This window comes from Ylistrum balloti, unplaced genomic scaffold (genome assembly GCF_031769215.1).
Source record: "Ylistrum balloti isolate Yb309-2 unplaced genomic scaffold, AGI_CSIRO_Ybal_v1 Utg371150, whole genome shotgun sequence".
In the NCBI taxonomy this organism is placed as follows: Eukaryota; Metazoa; Mollusca; class Bivalvia; order Pectinida; family Pectinidae; genus Ylistrum; species Ylistrum balloti.
Window position 1 is genome coordinate 832 of NW_026782630.1, and position 25,766 is coordinate 26,597.

The 25,766-nt window shown below is 36.8% G+C and overlaps 2 protein-coding genes across 2 annotated transcripts; both read left to right on the top strand.

The window, feature by feature from the left end:
• Positions 1-3,374: 3,374 nt before the first annotated feature.
• Positions 3,375-17,303, top strand: LOC132561148 (atrial natriuretic peptide receptor 1-like; the record flags this gene model as incomplete). The annotated part of the gene is made up of 17 exons (XM_060225875.1): positions 3,375-3,469; positions 3,778-3,904; positions 5,297-5,390; positions 5,671-5,797; positions 5,919-6,047; positions 8,542-8,646; positions 9,415-9,486; positions 10,298-10,466; positions 11,578-11,742; positions 12,082-12,250; positions 12,837-12,983; positions 13,258-13,381; positions 14,462-14,530; positions 15,246-15,420; positions 15,921-16,019; positions 16,254-16,345; positions 17,235-17,303. Coding segments are annotated over 17 exons (2,027 nt in total), but the record flags the coding sequence as incomplete, so codon positions are not given.
• Positions 17,304-21,147: 3,844 nt separating this feature from the next.
• Positions 21,148-25,697, top strand: LOC132561135 (C-type mannose receptor 2-like). Its single transcript, XM_060225865.1, has 4 exons — positions 21,148-21,157; positions 22,832-23,074; positions 23,569-23,748; positions 25,451-25,697. The coding sequence occupies exons 1-4, from the start codon at positions 21,148-21,150 to the stop codon at positions 25,681-25,683; spliced, it is 666 nt and encodes a 221-aa protein (XP_060081848.1). The 3' UTR covers positions 25,684-25,697.
• Positions 25,698-25,766: the final 69 nt, after the last annotated feature.

Genomic DNA, 25,766 nt, shown 5'->3' on the forward strand with positions numbered 1-25,766 from the left:
CTCGGCTCCGTTCCCTATAGACTACCACCTAGATGTAAAGTCGACCTTTCCTCGGCTCTGCTCCCTATAGACTACCACCTAGATGTGAAGTCGACCTTTCCTCGGCTCCGTTCCCTATAGACTACTACCTAGATGTAAAGTCGACCTTTCCTCGGCTCCGTTCCCTATATACTACCACCTAGATGTAAAGTCGACCTTTCCTCGGCTCCGTTCCCTATAGACTACCACCTAGATGTAAAGTCGACCTTTCCTCGGCTCCGTTCCCTATAGGTTACCACCTAGATGTAAAGTCGACCTTTCCTCGGCTCCGTTTCCTACAGACTACCACCTAGATGTAAAGTCGACCTTTCCTCGGCTCCGTTTCCTATAGACTACCACCTAGATGTAAAGTCGACCTTTCCTCGGCTCCGTTCCCTATAGGCCACCACCTAGATGTAAAGTCGACCTTTCCTCGGCTCCGTTCCCTATAGGCCACCACCTAGATGTAAAGTCGACCTTTCCTCGGCTCCGTTCCCTATAGGCCACCACCTAGATGTAAAGTCGACCTTTCCTCGGCTCCGTTTCCTATAGACTACCACCTAGATGTAAAGTCGACCTTTCCTCGGCTCCGTTCCCTATAGGCCACCACCTAGATGTAAAGTCGACCTATCCTTGGCTCCGTTCCCTATATACTACCACCTAGATGTAAAGTCGACCTTTCCTCGGCTCCGTTCCCTATAGACTACCACCTAGATGTAAAGTCGACCTTTCATCGGCTCCGTTCCCTATAGGTTACCACTTAGATATAAATTCGACCTTTCCTCGGCTCTTTTCCCTTTAGACTACCACCTAGATGTAAAGTCGACCTTTCCTCGGCTCCGTTCCCTATAGGCTACCACCTAGATGTAATGTCGACCTTTCCTCGGCTCCGTTTCCTATAGACTACCACCTAGATGTAAAGTCGACCTTTCCTCGGCTCCGTTCCCTATAGGTTACCACCTAGATGTAAAGTCGACCTTTCCTCGGCTCCGTTTCATATAGACTACCACCTAGATGCAAAGTCTACCTTACCTCGGCTCCTATCCCTTTAGACTACCACCTAGATGTAAAGTCGACCTTTCCTCGGCTCCGTTCCCTATTGGTTACCACCTAGATGTAAAGCCGACCTTTCCTCAGCTCCGTTTCCTATAGACTACCACCTAGATGTAAAGTCGACCTTTCCTCGGCTCCTTTCCCTTTAGACTACCACCTAGATGTAAAGTCGACCTTTCCTCGGCTCCGTTCCCTATAGGCTACCACCTAGATGTAAAGTCGACCTTTTCTCGGCTCCGTTCCCTATAGCCCACCACCTAGATGTAAAGTCGACCTTTCTTCGGCTCCGTTCCCTATATACTACCACCTAGATGTAAAGTCGACCTTTCATCGGCTCCGTTCCCTATAGGTTACCACTTAGATATAAAGTCGACCTTTCCTCGGCTCCTTTCCCTTTAGACTACCACCTAGATGTAAAGTCGATCTCCTCGGCTCCGTTCCCTATAGGCCACCACCTAGATGTAAAGTCGACCTTTCCTCGGCTCCGTTCCCTATAGACTACCACCTAGATGTAAAGTCGACCTTTCCTCGGCTCCGTTCCCTATAGACTACCACCTAGATGTAAAGTCGACCTTTCCTCGGCTCCGTTCCCTATAGGCCACCACCTAGATGTAAAGTCGACCTTTCCTCGGCTCCGTTCCCTATAGGCCACCACCTAGATGTAAAGTCGACCTTTCCTCGGCTCCGTTCCCTATAGACTACCACCTAGATGTAAAGTCGACCTTTCCTCGGCTCCGTTCCCTATAGGCCACCACCTAGATGTAAAGTCGACCTTTCCTCGGCTCCGTTTCCTATAGACTACCACCTAGATGTAAAGTCGACCTTTCCTCGGCTCCGTTCCCTATAGGCCACCACCTAGATGTAAAGTCGACCTTTCCTCGGCTCCGTTCCCTATAGGCCACCACCTAGATGTAAAGTCGACCTTTCCTCGGCTCCGTTCCCTATAGGCCACCACCTAGATGTAAAGTCGACCTTTCCTCGGCTCCGTTCCCTATAGGCCACCACCTAGATGTAAAGTCGACCTTTCCTCGGCTCCGCTCCCTATAGACTACCACCTAGATGTAAAGTCGACCTTTCCTCGGCTCCGTTCCCTATAGGCCACCACCTAGATGTAAAGTCGACCTTTCCTCGGCTCCGTTCCCTATAGGCCACCACCTAGATGTAAAGTCGACCTTTCCTCGGCTCCGCTCCCTATAGACTACCATCTAGATGTGAAGTCGACCTTTCATCGGCTCCGTTCCCTATAGACTACCACCTAGATGTAAAGTCGACCTTTCCTCGGCTACTTTCCCTTTAGACTACCACCTAGATGTAAAGTCGACCTTTCCTCGGCTCCGTTCCCTATAGACTACCATCTAGATGTGAAGTCGACCTTTCATCGGCTCCGTTCCCTATAGACTACCACCTAGATGTAAAGTCGACCTTTCCTCGGCTACTTTCCCTTTAGACTACCACCTAGATGTAAAGTCGACCTTTCCTCGGCTCCGTTCCCTATAGACTACCATCTAGATGTGAAGTCGACCTTTCATCGGCTCCGTTCCCTATAGACTACCACCTAGATGTAAAGTCGACCTTTCCTCGGCTACTTTCCCTTTAGACTACCACCTAGATGTAAAGTCGACCTTTCCTCGGCTCCGCTCCCTATAGACTACCATCTAGATGTGAAGTCGACCTTTCATCGGCTCCGTTCCCTATAGACTACCACCTAGATGTAAAGTCGACCTTTCCTCGGCTCCTTTCCCTTTAGACTACCACCAAGATGTAAAGTCGACCTTTCCTCGGCTCCGTTCCCTATAGACTACCACCTAGATGTAAAGTCGACCTTTCCTCGGCTCCTTTCCCTTTAGACTACCACCTAGATGTAAAGTCGACCTTTCCTCGGCTCCGTTCCCTATAGGCTACCACCTAGATGTAAAGTCGACCTTTTCTCGGCTCCGTTCCCTATAGCCCACCACCTAGATGTAAAGTCGACCTTTCCTCGGCTCCGTTCCCTATATACTACCCCCTAGATGTAAAGTCGACCTTTTCTCGGCTCCGTTCCCTATAGGCCACCACCTAGATGTAAAGTCGACCTTTCCTCGGCTCCGTTCCCTATAGGCCACCACCTAGATGTAAAGTCGACCTTTCCTCGGCTCCGTTCCCTATAGACTACCACCTAGATGTAAAGTCGACCTTTCCTCGGCTCCGTTCCCTATAGACTACCACCTTGATGTAAAGTCGACCTTTCCTCGGCTCCGTTCCCTATAGGCTACCACCTAGATGTAAAGTCGACCTTTCCATGACATGTAAATCTCTTATTTTAGGTATCTCTGGGACCGTTGCTATTGATGAATTTGGTGACAGAATTGCTGACTTTGACTTTTTACACATGGCGGATCCTGTTTCAAAAACTTTCAATGTGAATACTTTCTTTTTTTAATCTTTTTTTTAAAAATTTAATCATCATCATCATCATCATCATCATCATCATCATCATCATCATCATCATCATCATCATCATCATCATTATCATCATCATCTTCAGCAGCAGCACTTTATATTCTGCCTTTTTTAAGTGTTCATGATTTGTATTTTTCATAAAAGAATGTTCTGCATTGGCAAAATAAGTGTCCGAATGAATTAAAAGATGTAACCATTTGATGTTATCTTCAGTTTTGTTTCCTAATATCGTCATCATATGAATCGATGCTGTATCCTTCTTCACAGATCGTTGGAGTGTTCCAGGGTTCCACTCAGGAATACAAGGCTATTGTTGGAATAGAAATCATGTGGCCAAACGGACTGCCAGTGGACATGCCTGCTTGTGGATATGAAAATGAACTTTGTATCATTGGTAAAAATGTCTTTCATGCAATCATTCTACATTCTAATTGAGATCTTATCTGGTGCAGAGGTCAAATATTAAATTTGAAGGACGGGGTTATTAGTAACACAGAGTGTACGACTGGGTTGTTAGTGACACAGAGTGTAGGACTGGGTTATTAGTAACACAGAGTGTAGGACTGGGTTGTTAGTAACACAGAGTGTAGGACTGGGTTGTTAGTAACTTGGAGTGTAGGACTGGGTTGTTAGTAACACAGAGTGTAGGACTGGGTTGTTAGTAACTTGGAGTGTAGGACTGGGTTGTTAGTAACTTAGAGTGTAAGACTGGGTTATTAGTAACACAGAGTGTAGGACTGGGTTGTTAGTAACACAGAGTGTAGGGCTGGGTTATTAGTAACTTGGAGTGTAGGACTGGGTTGTTAGTAACACAGAGTGTAGGACTGGGTTGTTGGTAACTTGGAGTGTAGGACTGGGTTGTTAGTAACTTGGAGTGTACGACTGGGTTGTTAGTAACTTGGAGTGTAGGACTGGGTTGTTAGTAACTTAGAGTGTAAGACTGGGTTATTAGTAACACAGAGTGTAGGACTGACACAGAGTGTAGGGCTGGGTTATTAGTAACTTGGAGTGTAGGACTGGGTTGTTAGTAACACAGAGTGTAGGACTGGGTTGTTGGTAACTTGGAGTGTAGGACTGGGTTGTTAGTAACTTGGAGTGTACGACTGGGTTGTTAGTAACTTGGAGTGTAGGACTGGGTTGATAGTAACTTAGAGTGTAGGACTGGGTTGATAGTAACTTGGAGTGTACGACTGGGTTGTTAGTAACTTGGAGTGTACGACTGGGTTGTTAGTAACTTGGAGTGTACGACTGGGTTGATAGTAACTTAGAGTGTAGGACTGGGTTGATAGTAACTTAGAGTGTAGGACTGGGTTGATAGTAACACAGAGTGTAGGACTGGGTTGATAGTAACACAGAGTGTAGGACTGGGTTGTTAGTAACTTAGAGTGTGGGACTGGGTTGTTAGTAACACAGAGTGTACGACTGAGTTGTTAGTAACACAGAGTGTAGGACTGGGTTATTAGTAACACAGAGTGTGGACACAAGATAACACCTGTGGAACAATCTTAACAAACAAATGGTCAATACGCAAACAATACTTATTGTTACTGATAGAATATTTGATATCAACAATTTATTACCGGTGTTTTCAAACAATGGATAAATGCTCATATACAATATAAATATTTTTTCTGATAAAATGGCTAGAATTATGTACCAAGGGTTTGTTGTATTGACGGGAATTTAAACGATATTTTATATTAATAATCATATAGTAAATATCAACAAAGGTTTGACACTGATTTATGTAAAAATCAATATAATAGTTGTTGATATTTTCTTTAAGATGAGAACGACGATTCCAAGTTGGTTCTTCCGTTGAGTCTTTCATTATCCAGTGTACTTTTGGTGGGAATGGCTGCGTCAATTTTTATCTACAGGTATCGGGTTTTGGCCTATCATTGATTTTGATTGTTGTCTTTTGACATAAGTCAATCTGATAAAGATATCATTTATTGTCTACATTAACTATGAACCTTTTTTTTTTTTTTTTTTTAAGTTTCCATTGTTTTCTTTCTTCCTATTTGTCGAGGTTCATCTAGAACAAGATTATCATCTAACTCGAAAATATGTAGATAGTTCTTGTATTCTTCTGAAACCTATCATATTTTCTCATCCAATTTCTAATAATTAGCTATGCAATGCTATACTTTGTTACAGGAAAGTACAGTCTAAAATAGAAAGTGGGAAAACCCCTTGGTTGATAACCTGGTCGGAGGTGGTTTTATCAAAGACGGACAAGAAGGGATCGATCTTGTCTAAGTCCAGACTGTCGCTGGCCTCCGCGGTAAGCTGTCGATAAGCTGAACAAAACACTTATCTCGCGAAAACAGTTATTTATTTGAGGTGATAAGACTAATAATAAGGATATATTGGACATATTTGAATTGTGTCATTATTTCGCACAGGGGACGGACGTCACCCATCAGCAGTTGTTTACCTCGGTCGGACACTGCAAGGGAAACATTGTTGCTATCAGGAAACTTTCCATACCGACAGTGGAGCTCAATAGAAAGACATTAATAGAATTTCACAAAGTAAGTAAAACATTTCACACACAACAACTGATGTGTTTACCTTGAAAACAAGTCATCATTGGAGCGAGAAATTGTCTAAAGATATCCAGTTTGTGATCTAATGAACCTTTGCAATGAAGAGAAAAAGTTCAGCCAGATAAAATCTTTATTGGAGACTCATTATATCTTAATAGGTATCTAACGTGCGATCAGCTCTCGTCTTTCGTTTTGTTACTCTTTTAATATTAATGTTAGAATGAAAATGAAAAGAGATGCTTTCCATCAACGTCATCACTGTTGTCCATTGCTTCATAAGCACGGCGAATCTGTAAGTCAAGGTGTAGCGACTGATACTATGAAACAACATGCGAGTGATATACACACTAGAAAAAAGACACTTATTGTCGATAATTATTATTTTACATGATTCATTGATGATCAGTCCATTGTTGGGGTTATTTTATCATTACTGAATACATTTTGGTGTTTTATTGACCTGTCACAGACGGCGTTTGTGTGAATTGCGTTAAAACAGACGTTTCCTGACCCAAACCAGAAGCGTGTGTGCCCACCCGGGTTTCAGTCGCTGCTCTTACTCTCCTTAACATTGATCCCATCAAGGTGTTTATTATCCTTGGAAGGATATTATAACATGCATGAAAAAGGGCCTGCGCGAGTTAAGCGAGATTATATAGGACGTTGAAGTGATTACTGACCCTCCTGTCCAGCTCGTTCCACAAATGCTCGACTGGGGACTGTTAGGTGACCAATCAAGAAGAACGAGGACGTTGTTCCGAGGCAGAAAGTCAGGATAAACCCTAGCAACAGTGTGGCCTCGCTTTATCCTGCTACAATGTAATGTTACGTTGATGGATAAGAGGTTTGACGTGCTGTATCAAGACCTGATCCCGATATGTTACTGATGTAAGATTGCCATGGATAACCATGGGAGGTGTTTTAACGCTTTGAGATATCCCTGCATATACCATAGTAGTCCCTCCCCTGAATCTGTCGCTTTCCGTTACGTGTAAGAAAATCGTTCTCCATGAAACGTTGTCGTCCATCTGACCTGTAATGCGTGACACGAGACTCGCCAGTGAACATCACGTGTCTCCAGTGAGCCAAACGACACCGATTAGGTACATGTGTACAGTACCACTGTATTCGACGTTGGTGTTGCCTCAACGTAAATGGCGGGCCAACATAGGGACGTCTTGGCTTTAAATGAAACTCCCGCAACCGATTCCTAAGTGTTCTTCGACACACTGGCCGACAGTGAGAGCCGACAATTTGGCTTGTGGCTCCGTCGCCGTCTGAAATCTGTTACGGAGGTACGAGAGACGTATGTCTACATCTTGACGTCGCGACGTAACGCGCGGACGTCATCTCCTGGGGGCGGTTACCAAATCTCACTGTGGTTCTGCGACGCCCAATTAAACAGGATATTGTTGTCTCATTTACACCATATTTCTGGACTATATGACTTTGCGAATGTCTGCATTATCGGAGCAATGGCCCTATCCCTATCGTCTTCACTCAATCGCGGCATTTCGCTCTTCAGTCTTTTCGATAAAGACTAATGTTTAGCTGACCTGTGCTGTTTGAATGTTCGATTTGTAATGATTTACCACCACATATAGTATGTAAGTTTCCTGAAAATTCTACTGAAAGTATGCAGCGTTGAGCGGGGTCATTGTAAACTGGATAAGTGAAGAACATTTTCACAATGTATGAGGTGGCTCAGTGTTAAATTCAAGTAAATTTCGTCCATGTGTCTAAACGTTATTTAACAAAAACCCAACTTGCGTTTTCTTGTTTTCGCTAGTATATATACACTGTATATAGCATTTTATTTTTTGCCCCTGAGATCATTAAATACCTCAAAGTTCAATTTATATTCTTATATGGCTGTGAAGCTCAGTCAGCATTCGTTTGTTCCTAACTTTGACGGCTTTCGAGATGGAAAATGTCTTTTGATATGTGTACTCCGAAAACTAGAAGAATGAATATGACTACAGCTTAATATGATTTAGACGACAGAATGAACCAATTACTGTGTACTGATTCATTATAAACATCGGAGGATCACAATGTGATAGTTAAGACAAGAAATATTGTTATACTTTTACCTATATAAAATTCAATAAGATATGCATAACCTTAACAGATATGGTTATTTAAAGCTTCGGGGAAATAACAAAATATACTACAGATATTTTCAACAACACCTTTTTGATTTTCTTCTTAACGTGTAGGCCAGATTTCTCCGATAACACACATACACGTGTATATGAATGTCTTATTAAACAATATCCATTATATTTTCGTATTGTTGCAAAATTTTCTAATTACGAAAACCAAACCATTGCTTCATATCGGGTATATTCAAACAGTTTACCAGCCCACTTGATTTCACCGGTGCATGCATGTTATGATACCATGTCATTTACATCGTGATTATATTGTAAGGTGATGTTTCTTTGTTAAAGTCTAACGTTCCTCTCACCCTCTCTAGTTATACAGCATGCAGCACCAGAACCTAGCACGATTTGTAGGAGCGTGTTTAGAGCCAGACAACTGTGCAATACTAATGGAATACTGCTCTAGAGGCAGTCTGCAGGTAAACCAACTGTTGTATGGTACATAATGTATCCATGTCGAGATGGAAAAATTAATCTGATGCTGCCGGAATCGACTTAAAGCTAAAAACAAATGTTTGGATTGCTGTCTACGTGAGTATTCAATAAATGTCGTTTAAGGAATTAAGTCAACTGATAAATCGGAGAATTTATTCAAAGATGACCGTTATACACTACAGAGGTGCAATAGACGGTAAACTAAAAAAAACAACATGAGAATGATACTTAAAACCCGAATTATCTGTCGATATCTAATAGGTTATTCCTCCTGATAATATAATGTATTAATGATTCTATTTAGTTTGAGTGATATATCTGAGACACATACATATCTAAATTATTTAAATGTATTACAAGCATGCTTTACTAAGAGACGTTATATTATCAAATGAGATGTCAAGACATGGTAATGTAGAAACCACAAACATACAGACACTTTGGGTTGGGTGTTGAATTTGTCTGCATATTTTCTGATTTCAAATTCCAATACTACTCTGATTTTCGCTTTTCCATTTCAGACATTTTCACTTTTGAGACACGTACATCGATATTAGAATGTACCTGTGCGGACACGGCAATCACAAAAAATATTAGAAAGAATAAACTAACACTGTATCCAGTAGTATTTTATGTGTAATTACAATATCGGCTATCAAGTTTTGAAAGATTCGCCAATTAAACGTACCAGTTAACATCTAAACAACATACCACCAGTGAAAAGTTCTAAATGGATGTATTTTGTTTTGCAGGACATTATAGAATATGACGATATCAATCTCGACTGGACCTTTCGATATTCTCTTATCTGGGATATAATAAAGGTAAAAGCAGGAAGGCGGTCTGTAATTTTACTGTACTACGATAGTCAACACCATTAACTCATACAAGACCAAATGAGAATGCAGTTATCGGCCCCTTACTAAAATACATAACAACGTGTTCGAAATAACAACCTTTAGGATATGTGACCAATCAGGTCTCAATTTTACCGTTATATCTGGTTTTTTCTGTGATAAGCTGATATCATTTATTTATCTATGTTACAGACGGGTGATGTCGATGTACACAAGTCTGATTCTCTTTGTACGTTTTCAGGAGTCTCCATGTCAACCTTCTTTTTGTTCATATTTGTTGTAGTTTCATTGAGTTTGAGTTTGAATAAGGATTCTGTTGGCATGTCAGAATCTTTCATATTTGTTATTATAAAGTCATGGAATGACCATTGTAGACTTAGCAGGTCTTCAGGACAATGGTCATATAGTGTCCAATAATAGGAATAGATTATTTGTAATTACGGTAATACCCTGTCTCTTACAATCTGGAATCATTGTCAGTATGTTTTAGTAATATTACTATTATATAATATATAATATGATATCAGTATATTTTGGCATCATCTTGGACTCCATTATATGTAAAAGGATGAAGTGTAAACTTGTGTTTGTATGAAAGCAGTGATATTTCTTTATAGTGTTATAATTGTCCATTTTCTATCTTATTTTTTTATAATTACGATACATCTTTTCATTTTTTAAAATGAGCTTTATATGAAACAAAGCGTTCAATTTGTTACTTGGACGATCAATATGGCGATAGGTCGCCATTACATTATTGTGAAATTCTAATTTACAGGGTATGCAGTACGTTCAGAACAGCCCCCTGAAGTATCACGGACGATTAAGCAGTACAAACTGTGTGATAGATAGTCGATTCATGTTAAAACTGACTGACTTCGGTATCCCAAGTGTGTATTCAACAGAACGGCAATTTGTCCTGAAGAATAAGGAAATCAACTACAACAGTATGTTTTCAAAAAGATTAAATGTATTATAAATGGCTGACTTTAATGATGTAAATGCTCCACCATTTGTAGTTAGATAATTAAGTATATCTTAAATGAATAAATCCAGTCACGTGAATGTACTGTCATTTGCAGCTACAATGTGAAATAAAATACTAAGAGATAGATGTTAAATACAACCGTACGCAAAGAACAACAGGACATTGCTTTAAAAACTCACTCAATATATACGATGTATATATTCAAACAAAAAGAAGTGTGAATCTGTACAAAATATTGAATACGTATCTACACGGAGTTCAGTCAAATAATTAGTATGCCGTCTTCCATTGGTTTATAGCATTAATGTGATCAAGTAAATCAGACTCACACTGCCTTAGTATTTTAAGTAAACATGTTTAGAACGGACGAAAGACTTTGTGATTGTTTAGTACATTTTATTTCTTAACAAACTGAAATGTCAGATTATTAACTCGATATGTATGAAAAGTGACGACAGCCAAATTGAATTTACTGCGATTTCAGTATAATCATGGATGTCACCAAATCAAGTTTATGAATCGTTAAAACGAACGACATGTAGAGAATATAATCGTTTGGGTTTTCAAATTGTCCCAAATTAAAAAAAATAAAATTGAAAGAGAGGGGATTAGAAATAAAACAATTCGACTTTATCTATGAAAATTATCAGTTAATGATAATGATAATGATAATGATAATGAAAATGATAATGATAATGTTAATGAAAATGATAATGAAAATGATAATGATAATGATAATGATAATGATAATGAAAATGATAATGAAAATGATAATGATAATGATAATGATAATGAAAATGATAATGATAATGATAATGATAATGATAATGATAATGAAAATGATAATGATAATGAAAATGATAATGAAAATGATAATGATAATGATAATGATAATGATAATGAAAATGCATTGTCGCCGGGAATCGTTGGACAATGGTCGTTAAGATATAAAAATGAAACGTTCACGAAAGAATGTCGCATGTACTTAGGTAATAATACTGAATACAATATATATCAGGGGTGATAATTAAATAACCATTGACCAGAAGTCTCTTATTTCATCTTCAAAGAGTTGTTGTGGACTGCTCCAGAAATTCTAAGAGAAGATGTATCCAAGTTGAATAGTCTGAGCGCACATGTATACCAGAAGGGTGATATATACGGTTTTGGTATTATACTACAGGAAATTGCCACGAGAAACACACCTTATGCCGACATGAACTTGAACGCAGATGGTAAGACTATTTCAATAAGCAGACATTATCTAAGGGAAGCAACTACGATTACTACCATGTCTTAATAGTGAAACCTATGTTAAGTTGCCTATACATGTTAACACAATTTTTCATTTATGTTTTCTTTGAGATTTATAATACCTCAAAATATGTAATTTTAACTTGTATTATTTCTTTTTATAACCTCTTACGTCAAAGTTGTATTCTGATTCAGTCTGTAATGTACATACTTTGATACATTTCATTTTCTGAGGAATATATTGTGATTTCCCTTAACTTTGGCTTGACATTTAAGCTTGGAAAATGACGTCATCGTAGAACATTTTTTTTACGTAACAGATATCATACGACGTGTGACTGAAGTTTCCTCGATCCCATTTCGCCCTAACATGTCCGTGACCGATTGTTGTAGAGAACTGCAACATCTCATTCAGATATGTTGGGACGAAGTTGCAAACCAAAGACCGACCTTTGATACCATTGCTTGTGATTTCAAAAAGATCAATTCGTAAGTTTGCAATGATGAAATAAGATACATTTTGATTGGTGCTTATTGAATTTATGGCCCAAAACACTAAGACAGTACACTTACTCTTACTGTCCTTTTCAGGAATTCATATCCACAATGTATGTAAGAGTGGTAAGCGCATATTTTGAGTGCGTTTGTTTCTGGTGGTCTATGATATATTCATGTTAGCCATCTTGTGGAAGGTCAGAATTAGTGTAAACATTCACATTGATGTCACTATATTCAATGTTTGAATTATTTGCAAGAAGAATGAGATCAAATATATTCATTGTAACCTATTTACATGAAAGACCTTTATGTTATTGCAGTATCATACAAATTTGCTTGACTACAAAATTATTTCTATTTTCAACTGTATCATGCTTTTCAACACCAAATCTATAACTACTCGAGGAAATACTTTCATCATATATTTCTAAATCCCTTTCGTTATTTGATTTCATGTGTGTGTATGAATTGTATGAATGCATGAATTTTTTTGAACCGACTTATGAGAGGAACAAGACTGACATTTGTTATTTGTACAAATTTTGTACCCACACTCGCATGCTATTTTATTTGAAAGGTCAAATTCTAGTAACATTATGGATAACCTACTGAAGCGTATGGAACAATATGCCGATAATCTAGAGACGCTTGTACAAGAACGAACTGACGCCTACCTCGAGGAGAAGAAAAAGGCAGTAGAACTACTACACAGACTTTTACCAGCGTAAGTATACAGCGAAAGAAACCACACTTTTACTCTATTGCATAATAAACTTCATATTTATTATGTCAATTTAGCTTTTCGAGATACCACTGAAATATGATTCAATTTTAGTTCTTGTTACTGGTGTTACTAAACTTGTTTAAATGATTGCGTTTAATGGACTGTGAGGATATACTTTTTACATAAATCCTTTTTTGCTTAATCACTATCAAATACTTCCTTGTACGATAAAAATATTGATATGTGTCATAAGCGTTAATTTCGTCCTATAAAGGTCTGTGGCAGATCAGTTAGAAGCTGGACATAACGTACTACCAGAATCATATGACTGTGTGACCATCTACTTCAGTGATATTGTAGGCTTCACAAACATAGCAGCACAAAGTTCCCCGATGCAGGTATAAAAAATTCCTCATACAGATCCTAACGCGTCTTCAAAAAATAAAGAAAAAAAAAAAAAATAATAATAATAATAAAAACGAAAACCAGACATTTTTTTCCTAAAAATCTCATTTTCAATTTTGAAAATTAAATTCTATTAGACTTATATAAGATATATCATTGAAGGTTTGTAATTTTTTGTTACTACACTGTCAACATAATATGATATGATAATGGACTTGGTCTCGAACGTATATGAGAAATGTTCCAGGTTGCACATCTATCGTGACTTTTTGAAAATTGATTGTTTTTATATTTAGATATCAGCTACAGATTTGGTAAACAACAGACTTCATATTGCTTAAAAAGGTTTTGTTTTGAAATAAATCCTTTTCTTATCCCAATAAAATGTGTTGTGTCCCAGGATTACATGCATATGTTTAAACCCATATTACACTCATTCAGATGACTAATTACAGCTACCTTAAGGTACTTTTTTGTAGATAATCAAGACTAAAGATGAATAGGCTTGTTTAAGAAAGGAATCCTGAAAGCTTTTTTAAAGAAAATGTTTGCATGTTTCCTATTTTTCGGCTTTTGTTTGTCTTCTGCCCTTGGTGTTTTTAAGATTGTTTTGGTTCAGTTAAGGACTTAAGCGTTTAATAAGTACAATCATTAATGGTGCAATTGTTATGTAAAACAACAGGCAAATGATAACATGGAAACATAGTGGACATTTTATTGCCTATTGTGTCACTGATGTTTTAGATATTTTAGCTACCTCTTGTGTTTTGAATATTTTCTTCGGGGTGGTTATGTCAATAGAATAGAAGATCGTATAACACAACCAGTAGAAGATGAGAGTGTGGCGTTTCTGGTGTGGTGTATACAACACTATACCTTTTGTATTGCTATAAAACAAGCTTTGTCGTTTGTTTAGTCCTTTCATGAGTTTACCTTGAATATCATTTGCTAATGCATACTATTCACGAAGTTATGATAAATTGATGACTTTTAAATACTTTTGAATCTACTGTAACAAAAAGAAGGTTTTAAATAATCCTTGGCACCTACTGAATCTTTTAAGATCGTTTCAGGTCATTACATTATTGAACGAGCTGTATACACAATTTGACAAGGTAATTGGTAAACTGGATGTCTACAAGGTTTGTATAGTTATTTTTTATGTACATTCATTATAGTGTTTTGAAAGATTCTACTTTGTGGTAAAAATATGAAATATCCTCTCACATCTATATCCTGGGACTGATCGAAGTGATATATAATGGATATAGCAGTAGATTGATACAACTATATCAATATTTTAGTGTATTTACAAATTAAGGTGGTTTACAGCCCCAATAATAATTTTTTACCAAGTTACACGTTACTTACATCACATTACTCAACATTACGTTATATTACACAATAGAAAGAAAATACATGTAGACGTTGCTTTATAATGTATCTTTGATGTTATCTTAGATCTTCTAAATCCGCTATTTCAAAACACGCAATGAGCCATCTGCAACTTAACATTTAGTAATTGTGAAACATTTTCCTCAGGTTGGATATTATATTTGGAATATAAGTTGTTATGGCGAAGCCATTATGATATTAATATGTGACGTTTTGATGACTGCACTGGCAGTGATCATCATAAACATTAGGAACTATCAAAAGATTGCTGAACGAGACAACTTCTCCTGTGAATACTGTTCGTTGCGAACACATATGGGAAGATAGGCAACTCTAATCAATCTACCATTCCCCAGTCATTGAAGGGTTGTGGCGCCCGAGAGCTGCGTTCTTACAAATTATTTTTTAGATACCAATTGTTATTACTTTTATGTGAATGACTATAAACATATATTACCATAGGTCGAAACGATAGGAGACGCGTATATGGTAGTGTCTGGTTTACCTACACGGAACGGAAACCTTCATGCAACCAATATTGCAAAAATGGCATTGGAGATCCGACACACTGTCAAGTCATTCTGTATTAAACATCTCCCAGATACTAGCCTGATGATCAGGATAGGCCTTCACTCAGGTAACTGACGATAAAAAGTCATGTATGTATGTATGTATGTATGTATGTGTGTGTGTGTGTGTGTGTGTGTGTGTGTGAGTGTGTGCGTGTGTGTGTGTGTGTGTGTGTGTGTGTGTGTGTGTGTGTGTGTGTGTGTGTGTGTGTGTGTGTGTGTGTGTGTGTGTGTGTGTGTGTGTGTGTGTATGTGTGTGTGTGTGTTTGTGTGTGTGTGTTGTGTGTGTTGTGTGTGTGTGTGTATGTATATATGATGTGTGTGTTTGTGTGTTTATGTATGTATGATGTATGTGTGTGTGTGTGTGTGTTTGTGTGTGTGTGTAAGTGTGTGTAAGGGTGTGTGTGTGTGTGATTGCGTGTGTGAGGGTGTGTGTGTGTGTTTACAGATGGATGTATAGATGAATGAATGCATTACATTTTTCTAATTCATGCACTATGTACATGTGCAGCTAGAAGGTAACGTAGATGTGTATAAGTTTCAGTTCATAAGTGCACTTTATTTAAAGGGTCAGTGGTAGCTGGAGTAGTTGGCCTGACCATGCCTCGATACTGCTTATTCGGAGATACGGTGAACACAGCGTCACGGATGGAATCGACTTCGGAAGGTAGGCATGACATGAAAGGTACAAATTATAGAAAGTATAGTGCTAACGACAAGACAAGTATTTTCTAAATTTACAAACATTTTCAAGACCCATTTTAAGACGTTGATACATTTATTTGTGTGATTATTTACTACCCGTTCGTTAAAAAGGTTATATGTAAATTGTATGAATAGATATAAATAGATTTACCAAATTCAATGCACATCTCAAAGTTGTGATCTTGTTTTATTGTAGCACTTCGCATTCAGATATCCTGTGAAACCAAAAAGATTCTCGACATTTTCAACCAATATCAAATAGAAGAAAGAGGAGAGGTCGAAATTAAGGTATGTTTTTCCATTTTATAACGTTATAACTTCAAAATACACATTACTTCAGAATTATCTATAAATATGGTATTATCACTGGTGTTCTTCAATTCGGAAAATGTATGTATTATAAATTAAAAGCAGAGTCACATTGCACCGGCAAATCATTTTTCAAAATTCAATTGTTTTTTATAGTTTCATTTTTCAGATAAATGATGCAGAATTAGATTTCCACTATATAATACTGTCTGCTTAACTTATTGTTAAGTGTGCAGGAATAAGGAAAAATCGAAGTTTATAAAATGACATAATTGCAGTTGATAAATAGTTTCTTATAAGAAGAATTCCTTTGTGAAGAATGCTTTTGATTGTCCCTAACCGACGAATGTAACAAAACGCAATGCATAAAGATAGAATTAGCTCCTTCCCATAAATCTCCTGTAACTTTAAAATTTTTCTGTCGTTTCAAAATACAAAGCATTCATATAACATCTATTCTGATGGTACTGGAATTGAATATATATTTATGGAGGTATACAACTATTTGAATACTAATGAACAATGCTGATAAGCCAATACAGGTATATAACAGGAACCCTCACACACACACACACACACACACACCCTCACACACAACCTCACCCTCACACACACACACACACACACACACACACACACATGTATATTGATATATATATATATTGATATAATGTGAATATAATATATATATAGTGTACATGGCTATAAATATAGTCGAGTCAGTTGAATGAGTTTGCCTGGATATGTATTGTATGTATAATACATCTGTTGTTCTTTTTTTATTAGCGAAAGTATTTAAATTTGAAATAGATATTTATATATTATGAACTTTTATTTATAACTTATTATAAAAACGATTTTCTTTCAGGGAAAGGGACCAATGCAGACGTTTTGGTTGATTGGTACAAAAGAAAAAGCGGACGAAACTACGAAATAATGCCGGAGTCCGATACTTTCTGAAATATATTTCAAAATACCGTTTGACAAATTTAATGCGAACCATTTTCTGCCAGCTTGTATAACAGATTTGCGGATGCCGCGGTGTATACAATTTCTTGATATCAATGAGTATCTAGACACTAATAATAAAAAGGAACACCAAGAACGTTGCTCATTTAAATCAACCTTGTTATGTTTGAAGTTGACAAAAAAGATGTTCCAGAAAGCGGTATGACACTACTTTAACTTCTTAAGCTAGCAAATAACAATAATTTACTTCACTGCTACTGAGATAACAGACTGTTTAGATAAGGACAATTGATTTTAATTATGACCTCCCTCAGAGGATTGTACAAGATCACACAAGTGAGTTAAACACGATTCCTCTGAGGGACCTTGGAATCTACCATTGACTGATCTTTATTTAATTCTTTACCGGTTTGGTTACTTTTAACACAACGTTATCATATTGTTGGCTTTTGAAATAACCTTGTGTCCGTGGTCCATACTTCAACAATTTTTGAGAAACAATTATTGAGTTTCTCATCAATTTCAAAAGCATTCTCTTGTTATAAAGTTGTGTCCGTTCGATTTTGAGACTGTTCAGAAACAAAATGACTTACAGGCGGCAATCTCATATTTTGACTATAGACTAATTGTCACTATCAATAAAAATAACATAAATCTTCCACAAAAACATATGTATGGGGCCCTTGGTCCCTATTGGAAACTTTTTTATTGTGAAAATGATCAGAAAACAAAACTACTGGAGGCCGCCATCCTGCATTTTGTATGTTGTTATTTCTTTATACTGATTAATAAACACAAAATCATATAGATAACGATAGTGATCATATCCTGATTATACTAAACAGTTTGCATTCATATTATATCTTTTACATGTGTATATGAATTCATCAAACTATAACTACATGTAATATATAAAATGTCGTTATAAGAAAATGATAAAATAGAATATTAAAGGAGTTTCCATTTCATATTAGACTTCATGAATCGAGTCTTGAGTCTTGGATGTATCTATTTTTTTTTGAGAAACTTTTAAGATATTTTCAACACATTTAATCAAAAAAATTATTTAACAGATTTTAAGGTCCAACTGTACGTTATTTGCAGTTGATAACGTAATGTCATTATTCATATCAAGAAGTTATAATCGATTTCTGACTGATGCAGCCAATGAAAAACGCTCTAGAGTATACTCAAAATATCGCATGGATTGTATGATGAAAGGGAAAGCACATATCGCAGTATCATAACAAGAGTGTTTGAATATTGTGATATTTTTATTCTATTAAAATCTAATACTAGGATAAATATACCATTGTCAAAACAGCTCTAAATATCGCCCTCTTGATCTACTGGTAAATACACATATGTCATTAAAAGAAGGATAAGTAGCACCAATTCAATGGAACCTTTAACTAAACTCGAATTCGATGAAACTGGGGCAACATATGAACAAAAGAAAGATTTACACGGGTACTTCTGAGAAAGTACAAGGAGAATATAGATCAGGTGTTCCGAAAAGGTAAACCACACAAAATGACCAACATGTAAGCAAGTGTCCAGGTTGCAGAGAATTTTACATCGGTGAACAGGGAACTAACCAAAAGCCCGTGATCGAGCACATAAACAGCACATCCATAACCCAGACTGTATCAGGCTGATGAACGTATAGATACATGTAGACAGAAAACCACAAGAAAACACTAACACGGCAGCATAATCATAATGCAAACTCAAATTCAATAAATCTAGGGCAACATATGAACAATGGAAAGATTTGCACGGAGAAAAAATAGACGACACCCGCAATGTAAACCTTGGCCAATCCAAGTAATAAATTTCACGTTTTCAAATGAGAGCTGGGTTCTCATCAATGGAACCAACAGGAAAACTTACGAATATGAAACACATCCTGCTTCATATCGCATAGAACATTTTTCGCTATGACGGCCTAAAATATAATCTTTTGAAACTCCGTATTATGTGTTTGTCAGTTGACTACTTCTTCCACGAAAATCGTGATAATGGGAACAGGCTCTTGAAAGTCGAAACGCTTGTAACATGTTAACAATATAGGTTACGGAAATAGGAATGTTGCGATCTAAAAATGGAAAACTCACGGCAAAAATAATAATAATGAAATCATCAAGTTTATCATACAGATTAGTGGAAAGCTGTTATGTTACAGGATGGACGTGGTACATATTTTTATGAAAAAACAGGGAACTAACCAACAACGCGTGATCGAGTACATAATCAGCACATCCATAACCCAGACTTTAAAAATATCAGGCTGACGAACATGTAGAAAGAAAACCACACGAAAATACCAACAAGGCAACATAATCATAACGCAAACTCAAATTCTATAAAACTAAGGCAAAATGTTGACAAAAGAAAGATTACCGCGGTGGCTCCTGAAAAAATGTACAAGGAAAATTAGACCAGGTGTTCCGGAAGAGTAAGTGTTTTCTGCTTCATCAACGACACCATGTAAACCTTTGTCAATCCAAGTTAGTAATTTCACGGGCTCAAATGAGATCAATTTATATAATGACGACGGAACCAACTGGCAAATTAATGAACATCAAATACGTCTAGTTTCATGTCGCACAAAAAATAAAATATTTCTTAATGTGATCACTACGGCGACCATAAAGAAATGTCAATCTGCATCTTTTAAACCCCTGTTTTATGAGTTTGTCATCCAGTTGACGATTTCTCGCTCGAAAGTCCTGATAATGGGAACAGGACCTTAAATTTCGAAGCTATTGTGACATGTAAATAGCTTGGAGATGCTGCTATCCAGAAATGGAAAATTCACCATAGGGAAATTGAAATCCTCACGTTTATCATACAACTTGATGGAAATCAGTCCATGTTGCTTTCAATGGAAGAAAAGCTCGAGAGAAGTAGCTGATGTAGAAGAGTCTGTCGTATCTTCGATTTCCATTTCTGGTCGATATCTACGATGGAAGTTGTCAATAATTTTTTTGTTGTCTAAATGACAAAACAACATCAATATGCATAAAGGTGAAAATAGACGGCTTTGCAAGGTCTTTGCGACCTGTTTAGATGAGCTCTTCAATAAATTCAGCCTCGTATGAAAACAAAAACAAGTCAGCCAACACAGGAGCGTAGTTGGTTCCCATAATTATGCCATAAGTCTGTTAGAAGATCTTACCACAAAATTCGCGAATATTTTGTCAACCAAAAACTAGATCATTTGCATTAATCATACCGAGGCATAAAAAGCTCTATTAGACTTGATTTTAGATTAAATTGAAAGTACTTAGCATTTGCTTAGATGAAATCTGAGAAGTCACCTCTGATGTCTCAATATCCAGGATACTCTATATTCCCTTAAATAATATAATGTCGTCAGGGGGAGAGGTGAGAAGGCAAATCGGTTATTTCTTGCAAATCAGTTTACTATTAAAAGATGTCTTAATACAGTCTGTTATGGCATCCCATTGACTCGGTATACATCCGAAGATTCTCCATATTCCAGACGTTTTCTACAAACATTCTTAATTGACGTTGGGCGATATATCTTGAAGTTTCTTCACGAGTCGCTGTTGAGCTACATGAAAGCATGCAAGTAACATTTGATGTATCACATTTACACACGATCTGTATTTATTCTTTGAAGACTATGAGTGACTGAAACTCTGTCGGAAATTTACAGGTGCTGACCAGACTATTTCTTAACGTTAGAATTTGATCCTCATCAGGTTTTCTTTGTTGAAGATAGAAGTGATTTGACTTGTTTCACTTGAAGTGCTGATTTACCTTCGAAAAGGGATTTGTTAAAGATGACTGATGGTAATTTACTAATATTTTCCCACATTGCTTAACAAATTCACATGGTCAGACCCTGTGATTTATTCTCATAGAGATCTGCTAAAATATTTTCAAGTGGTGTTTATTGAATATATTTCTTTTCTTAATTCCTAGCTATGGTTCGGCATCCACTTGGATGGTAAATGTCCATCTGTTGATTTGAATCTGTTCCTTGACGTAGATTTTGCTCTTTGATGTCATCCGTATCATGTAACATTCCCCTTCATAACACGTTTGAATGTTTAAACTTGAGAATTGATTCACAGATCGTATGGAAATGGAAACAACAGCGAGCATCGTCATTTACAGCACAACTACTTAACCCCATTTAGATGGATCTGTGTTGCTTATGTTTCCAATAGACCGATTACTAAGTAAACATACAATTTATAAAAAATGATAATGATTTTCTTTTGTGGTTTATTTACAAACACTTTCACCTTTGTAACTTGACAACGCATACCGTACAGTGCCACTCCTCTACAATATCCAGTTTGTTGAGATTTATTATCGATCGGTTCGATTTTTATTCACATATGGAGACCGTATAAGAATAATACACGTCACACCTCCGAAACCCTGCTCACCAGTAGGCAGAAGTTATTGCAAAGACTCGTATAATTTTTTTGATTCATCAGCTTTTGTCTGTTTTCAATATGTTTATAGGTTGGACATATATCCTCATATCATTCAAAGGTAAGAAAATCTTTTACATATTACATAGTTACAAAACAACAAGAAAATAAGAATTTGTGAACATAATTTAACAGGTTAACAAAATCTTATAATCATAAACATTGATATATATAGGTATAAATCTGAGATAATGTATACACGTCACATTGGAAGACAAGTTCAGATTGCAATGAAATTCATATTTATACTATCAACGGGCAAATCAATCGTTAAACCACTATATAATGAACTAGGAAAGACGTGGACTTTCTAAAAAATAACAAAAAACCCTCTCTCGTATGTCTTTGTCATGACATAAAACCCACAACCTGACTCACAGGGCAAGGTTGAACAGTGAACTCAACTCCATATGTGAGCCGGTATCAACGGAGACCTAAGGCAAATTTAAATTGTGTACAGATATTAGAGAAAAATATACATAATGTGACTTTATTATTCAAAACTTTTTAAAAGTATGAGCCAGCTTTTTACTATTTTAATTATACGTGTACATAAATTGCCTGCCCGTGTTAATTTATTACATGAATCGCAAAATGTACGTTATATCTTTCTTGACATTGAAACATGTTTCTAACTCGCTTATATTGTGACGCATAGAAGAAAGCGTTGGACAGATTTCAAGATAAGGTCATTATGGGAAAGTGGTAGTCCGTTGTTGTATTCCTTACTCTCATTTGGGAACATGACATTACTCACTCTGATTGACTAAGATTTACATGTCATATGTCAACGACAAAGCAGAAGACGCATACTCTTCCTTAACACCAGGTTCTATTCTCCTTGTACTTTTTACATGAGTCACCATATAAATCTTTCTCTCAATATTTTCGCCTGGTTTCCTTGAATTCGAGTTTCATGTTACTATTGGCAAGCTGGTATTTTATTTCATTTATGTGGAAACAAAAACTTGTTCATGATATCAGAATTGCCTGATGTTGCTAATTATGTTTTTTTTTTCAGTATTGTTCTCATCTGGACAAGTGATTCTAGTAAAGAATGAAGCACTTGAAGACTGGTTTCCTAGCACTCCGTTAACAACTGTAGGGGTAGTAAATTCCGTAAGTGAGTGCGGGATGCAGTGTAAAATGGCCAGTTGTATGTCCATTGTCTACGAGACAGTTAACAAGATCTGTCACCTCAACTACAGGCTCTCTCAGAGTATCTCCGACTGTTCTTGGAAACCTAATACCATTCAATATGAAGGTATGTTAAACATCGGTCTTTGTATTTATGTGACATTAATAAAACCCAGAACATTTGTTAATCCCCTAGACTTGCAATACATAACAGTTATGATCCCTGTAATCATCGATATATGATTGAAAACAAATACTTATGTCATGTTATCTATATTTGTTACCAAAGGCCTTGATGGGATGGGTTTGGGAAGAATGGGGGTTGACGCATAAAACGACTGTGGCAAATTTCATAGGGAGAGTATGTATAGACACGAATCTTGTAAATTGAGGAAGATTTTCTTCAGATATCCCCCCCCCCCCCCCCCCCCAAAAAAAAAAAAAAAAAAAACATTTAATTGGAGTTTGTATCACAATACTTTCCGACTTCTATAGGGCCTTGAATCATATTTCCATATTTACCATTAGGAGGTCCAGATTAAAAATACAAAGTAATGTCAATATCACTGATTAAAACCTGGAATAGACGAGAATAAAACGTCGTGTTAAAATATGTTTTAGTTGTCAGCGAAATTATCAATGGATACGAATGTAGCGCATTTACGGACACATGTTGGAAGCTGCTCTCTCTAGCCACTTGGACGAAGGGCAAAATAGAATGTGCCTCCGAAGGTGCCAGTCTTCCTAGCATTGACAGCAGTATTGAACAGTCGGCTATTCAACAGTACATGGCAGTCAGAGGTAATCTTTCTATACTGTGAAATGAGAGTATATATTTGTGTATCTGAACCAGTTATATCCTAATGAATATTGAAAACTCTTGTTTAACTTTCTTCTTTTTCTAATTAAGGGGCGACACTATAGTAATAGAAACAGAATGCAGTAGACCATTTGAAGACCAAGACTGGATACGTTAAATACAATGTATTTCGAATAGTGCATGTTTCTATGTTATAGATGAAGTAAAAAAAAAATTCTATATGATCGTTAATGTTCCAGGGATGAGATACTACCGTTACCAAGACAACAACGTGTTTTATATGATATTTGTATCTCTTTCATTTTTCTTCCGTCCGTTTCTGTAGTTATATCTAAAGCACAGATAACACCAATATTTACTTAACAAGTGTAGACATCTGAAGAATGTTTTAACTACAGCTGTGGATCCATATCCTTTTCATTGTAACACTAGGATGTATTATGTTATTCGCTTTCTGATTTTTCTATAAATACGAACTCAAATATCTATAATTGCGTCGTAAAGTCTCCAGATGTAGAGTACCAACTCCAGTGGTTATATTTGTTGATATTTACTAATGGCAAGCAGGATTACAATAAACAGTCATGCCAGTAGTTATACTCTATATAAATCCAATGCTTCCTCACATCTCTAAATTTTATCTAGATGTTACATATATTGCCGAAAAGGTAAAGTGCCACATTTAATTCACATCCATACACAACAACAACAACAACAACAACAACAACAACAACAACAACAACAACAACAACAACATCAAAAACAACAACAACAACAACAACATCATCATCAACAACAACATCAACAACAACAACAACAACAACAACAACAACAAAACATTCTTTTAAATACTTACCAAAATGTGTTGTTCATACTTCTATATGTTCATACATGGTGTAGTTCCAACATTTTAAGTCATTACTTCGTGTTGTGTTATAAAGCTGGGCTAAAGAGGATACATGTTAATTGCTGAAACACGCTGAATTGTGTCTGCGTTTCGAAATCAATATGGTAATTTTGACATTGTAAATCAATGTTTTCAGAATGTACGCCATGTTGTCGAGGTATAGGGGAAAGGAAAAACAAACTAACCGCCTGCTTTTTATATCAGTATTATTGTCTTGATTTTTTCTCTCTCTTTTTTCAATTTCTTTTTACGGTATACGTTGCATGTTCCTGCAATTATACCAAAATAAGGACAGCTTTCTACCAACCTGTGTGATAAATGTGATGATTTTAATTTCCCTATTGTGAATTTTCCGTTTCTGGATGGCAAGAAACCTTGCATGTGTTTTGTGCTAATTAGTGCATCAGGTAGTTCCGTTGTTGCTTACCTTGTTTGAGAACGTGACAGTACTGACTTGGATTAATCAAGAACTTAACTGGATTGATCAAGATTTACATGGCGGGTGTCATCGATAAAGGAGAAGATGATCACTCTTATGGAACACCTGGTCTTATTTGCCTTTATATTTCAGGAGTCCGCATGAAATTTTTCTTTGGTTCATAATTTGTCCTACTTTTATCGAGGTTGAGTTTCATTCATGATTCTGTTGCCATGTCAGTATTTGTTGCTGTTGCCATAGTATTTGTTGCTGTTGCCATGTCAGTATTTGTTGCTGTTGCCATGTCAGTATTTGTTGCTGTTGTCTATGTCGTGTTTACACATTTCATCACATACAGGTCTTGACCGTATCTGGCTGGGAATAAACGACCTGGATCTGGAGGGTGATTGGCGAACCGAATATGGAGAAAGTCTATCTGCTTACTCAAACTTTGCTTCTGGTCAACCCGACAATTACCTTTCACAAAACTGTGGAAGTATTACAACGAGTTTTAATTATATGTGGGATGACGCGTCATGCAGCCTTCTTTTCAATGTCGTATGTGAGATAAGAAAAATCGAATTGGTTTAGACCAATTAAGTACTAAAATAAGCCTGTATATTTTGATGATAAGATTTAATGTTGATTAACTAATTTAAAAATAGTTTTCTTTG

Coding starts and splice junctions, on each gene's coding strand:
- LOC132561135 (XM_060225865.1), top strand. Junction 23,075..23,568: donor TAATACCATTCAATATGAAG/GTATGTTAAACA, acceptor AATATGTTTTAG/TTGTCAGCGAAATTATCAAT. Junction 23,749..25,450: donor ACAGTACATGGCAGTCAGAG/GTAATCTTTCTA, acceptor CATCACATACAG/GTCTTGACCGTATCTGGCTG.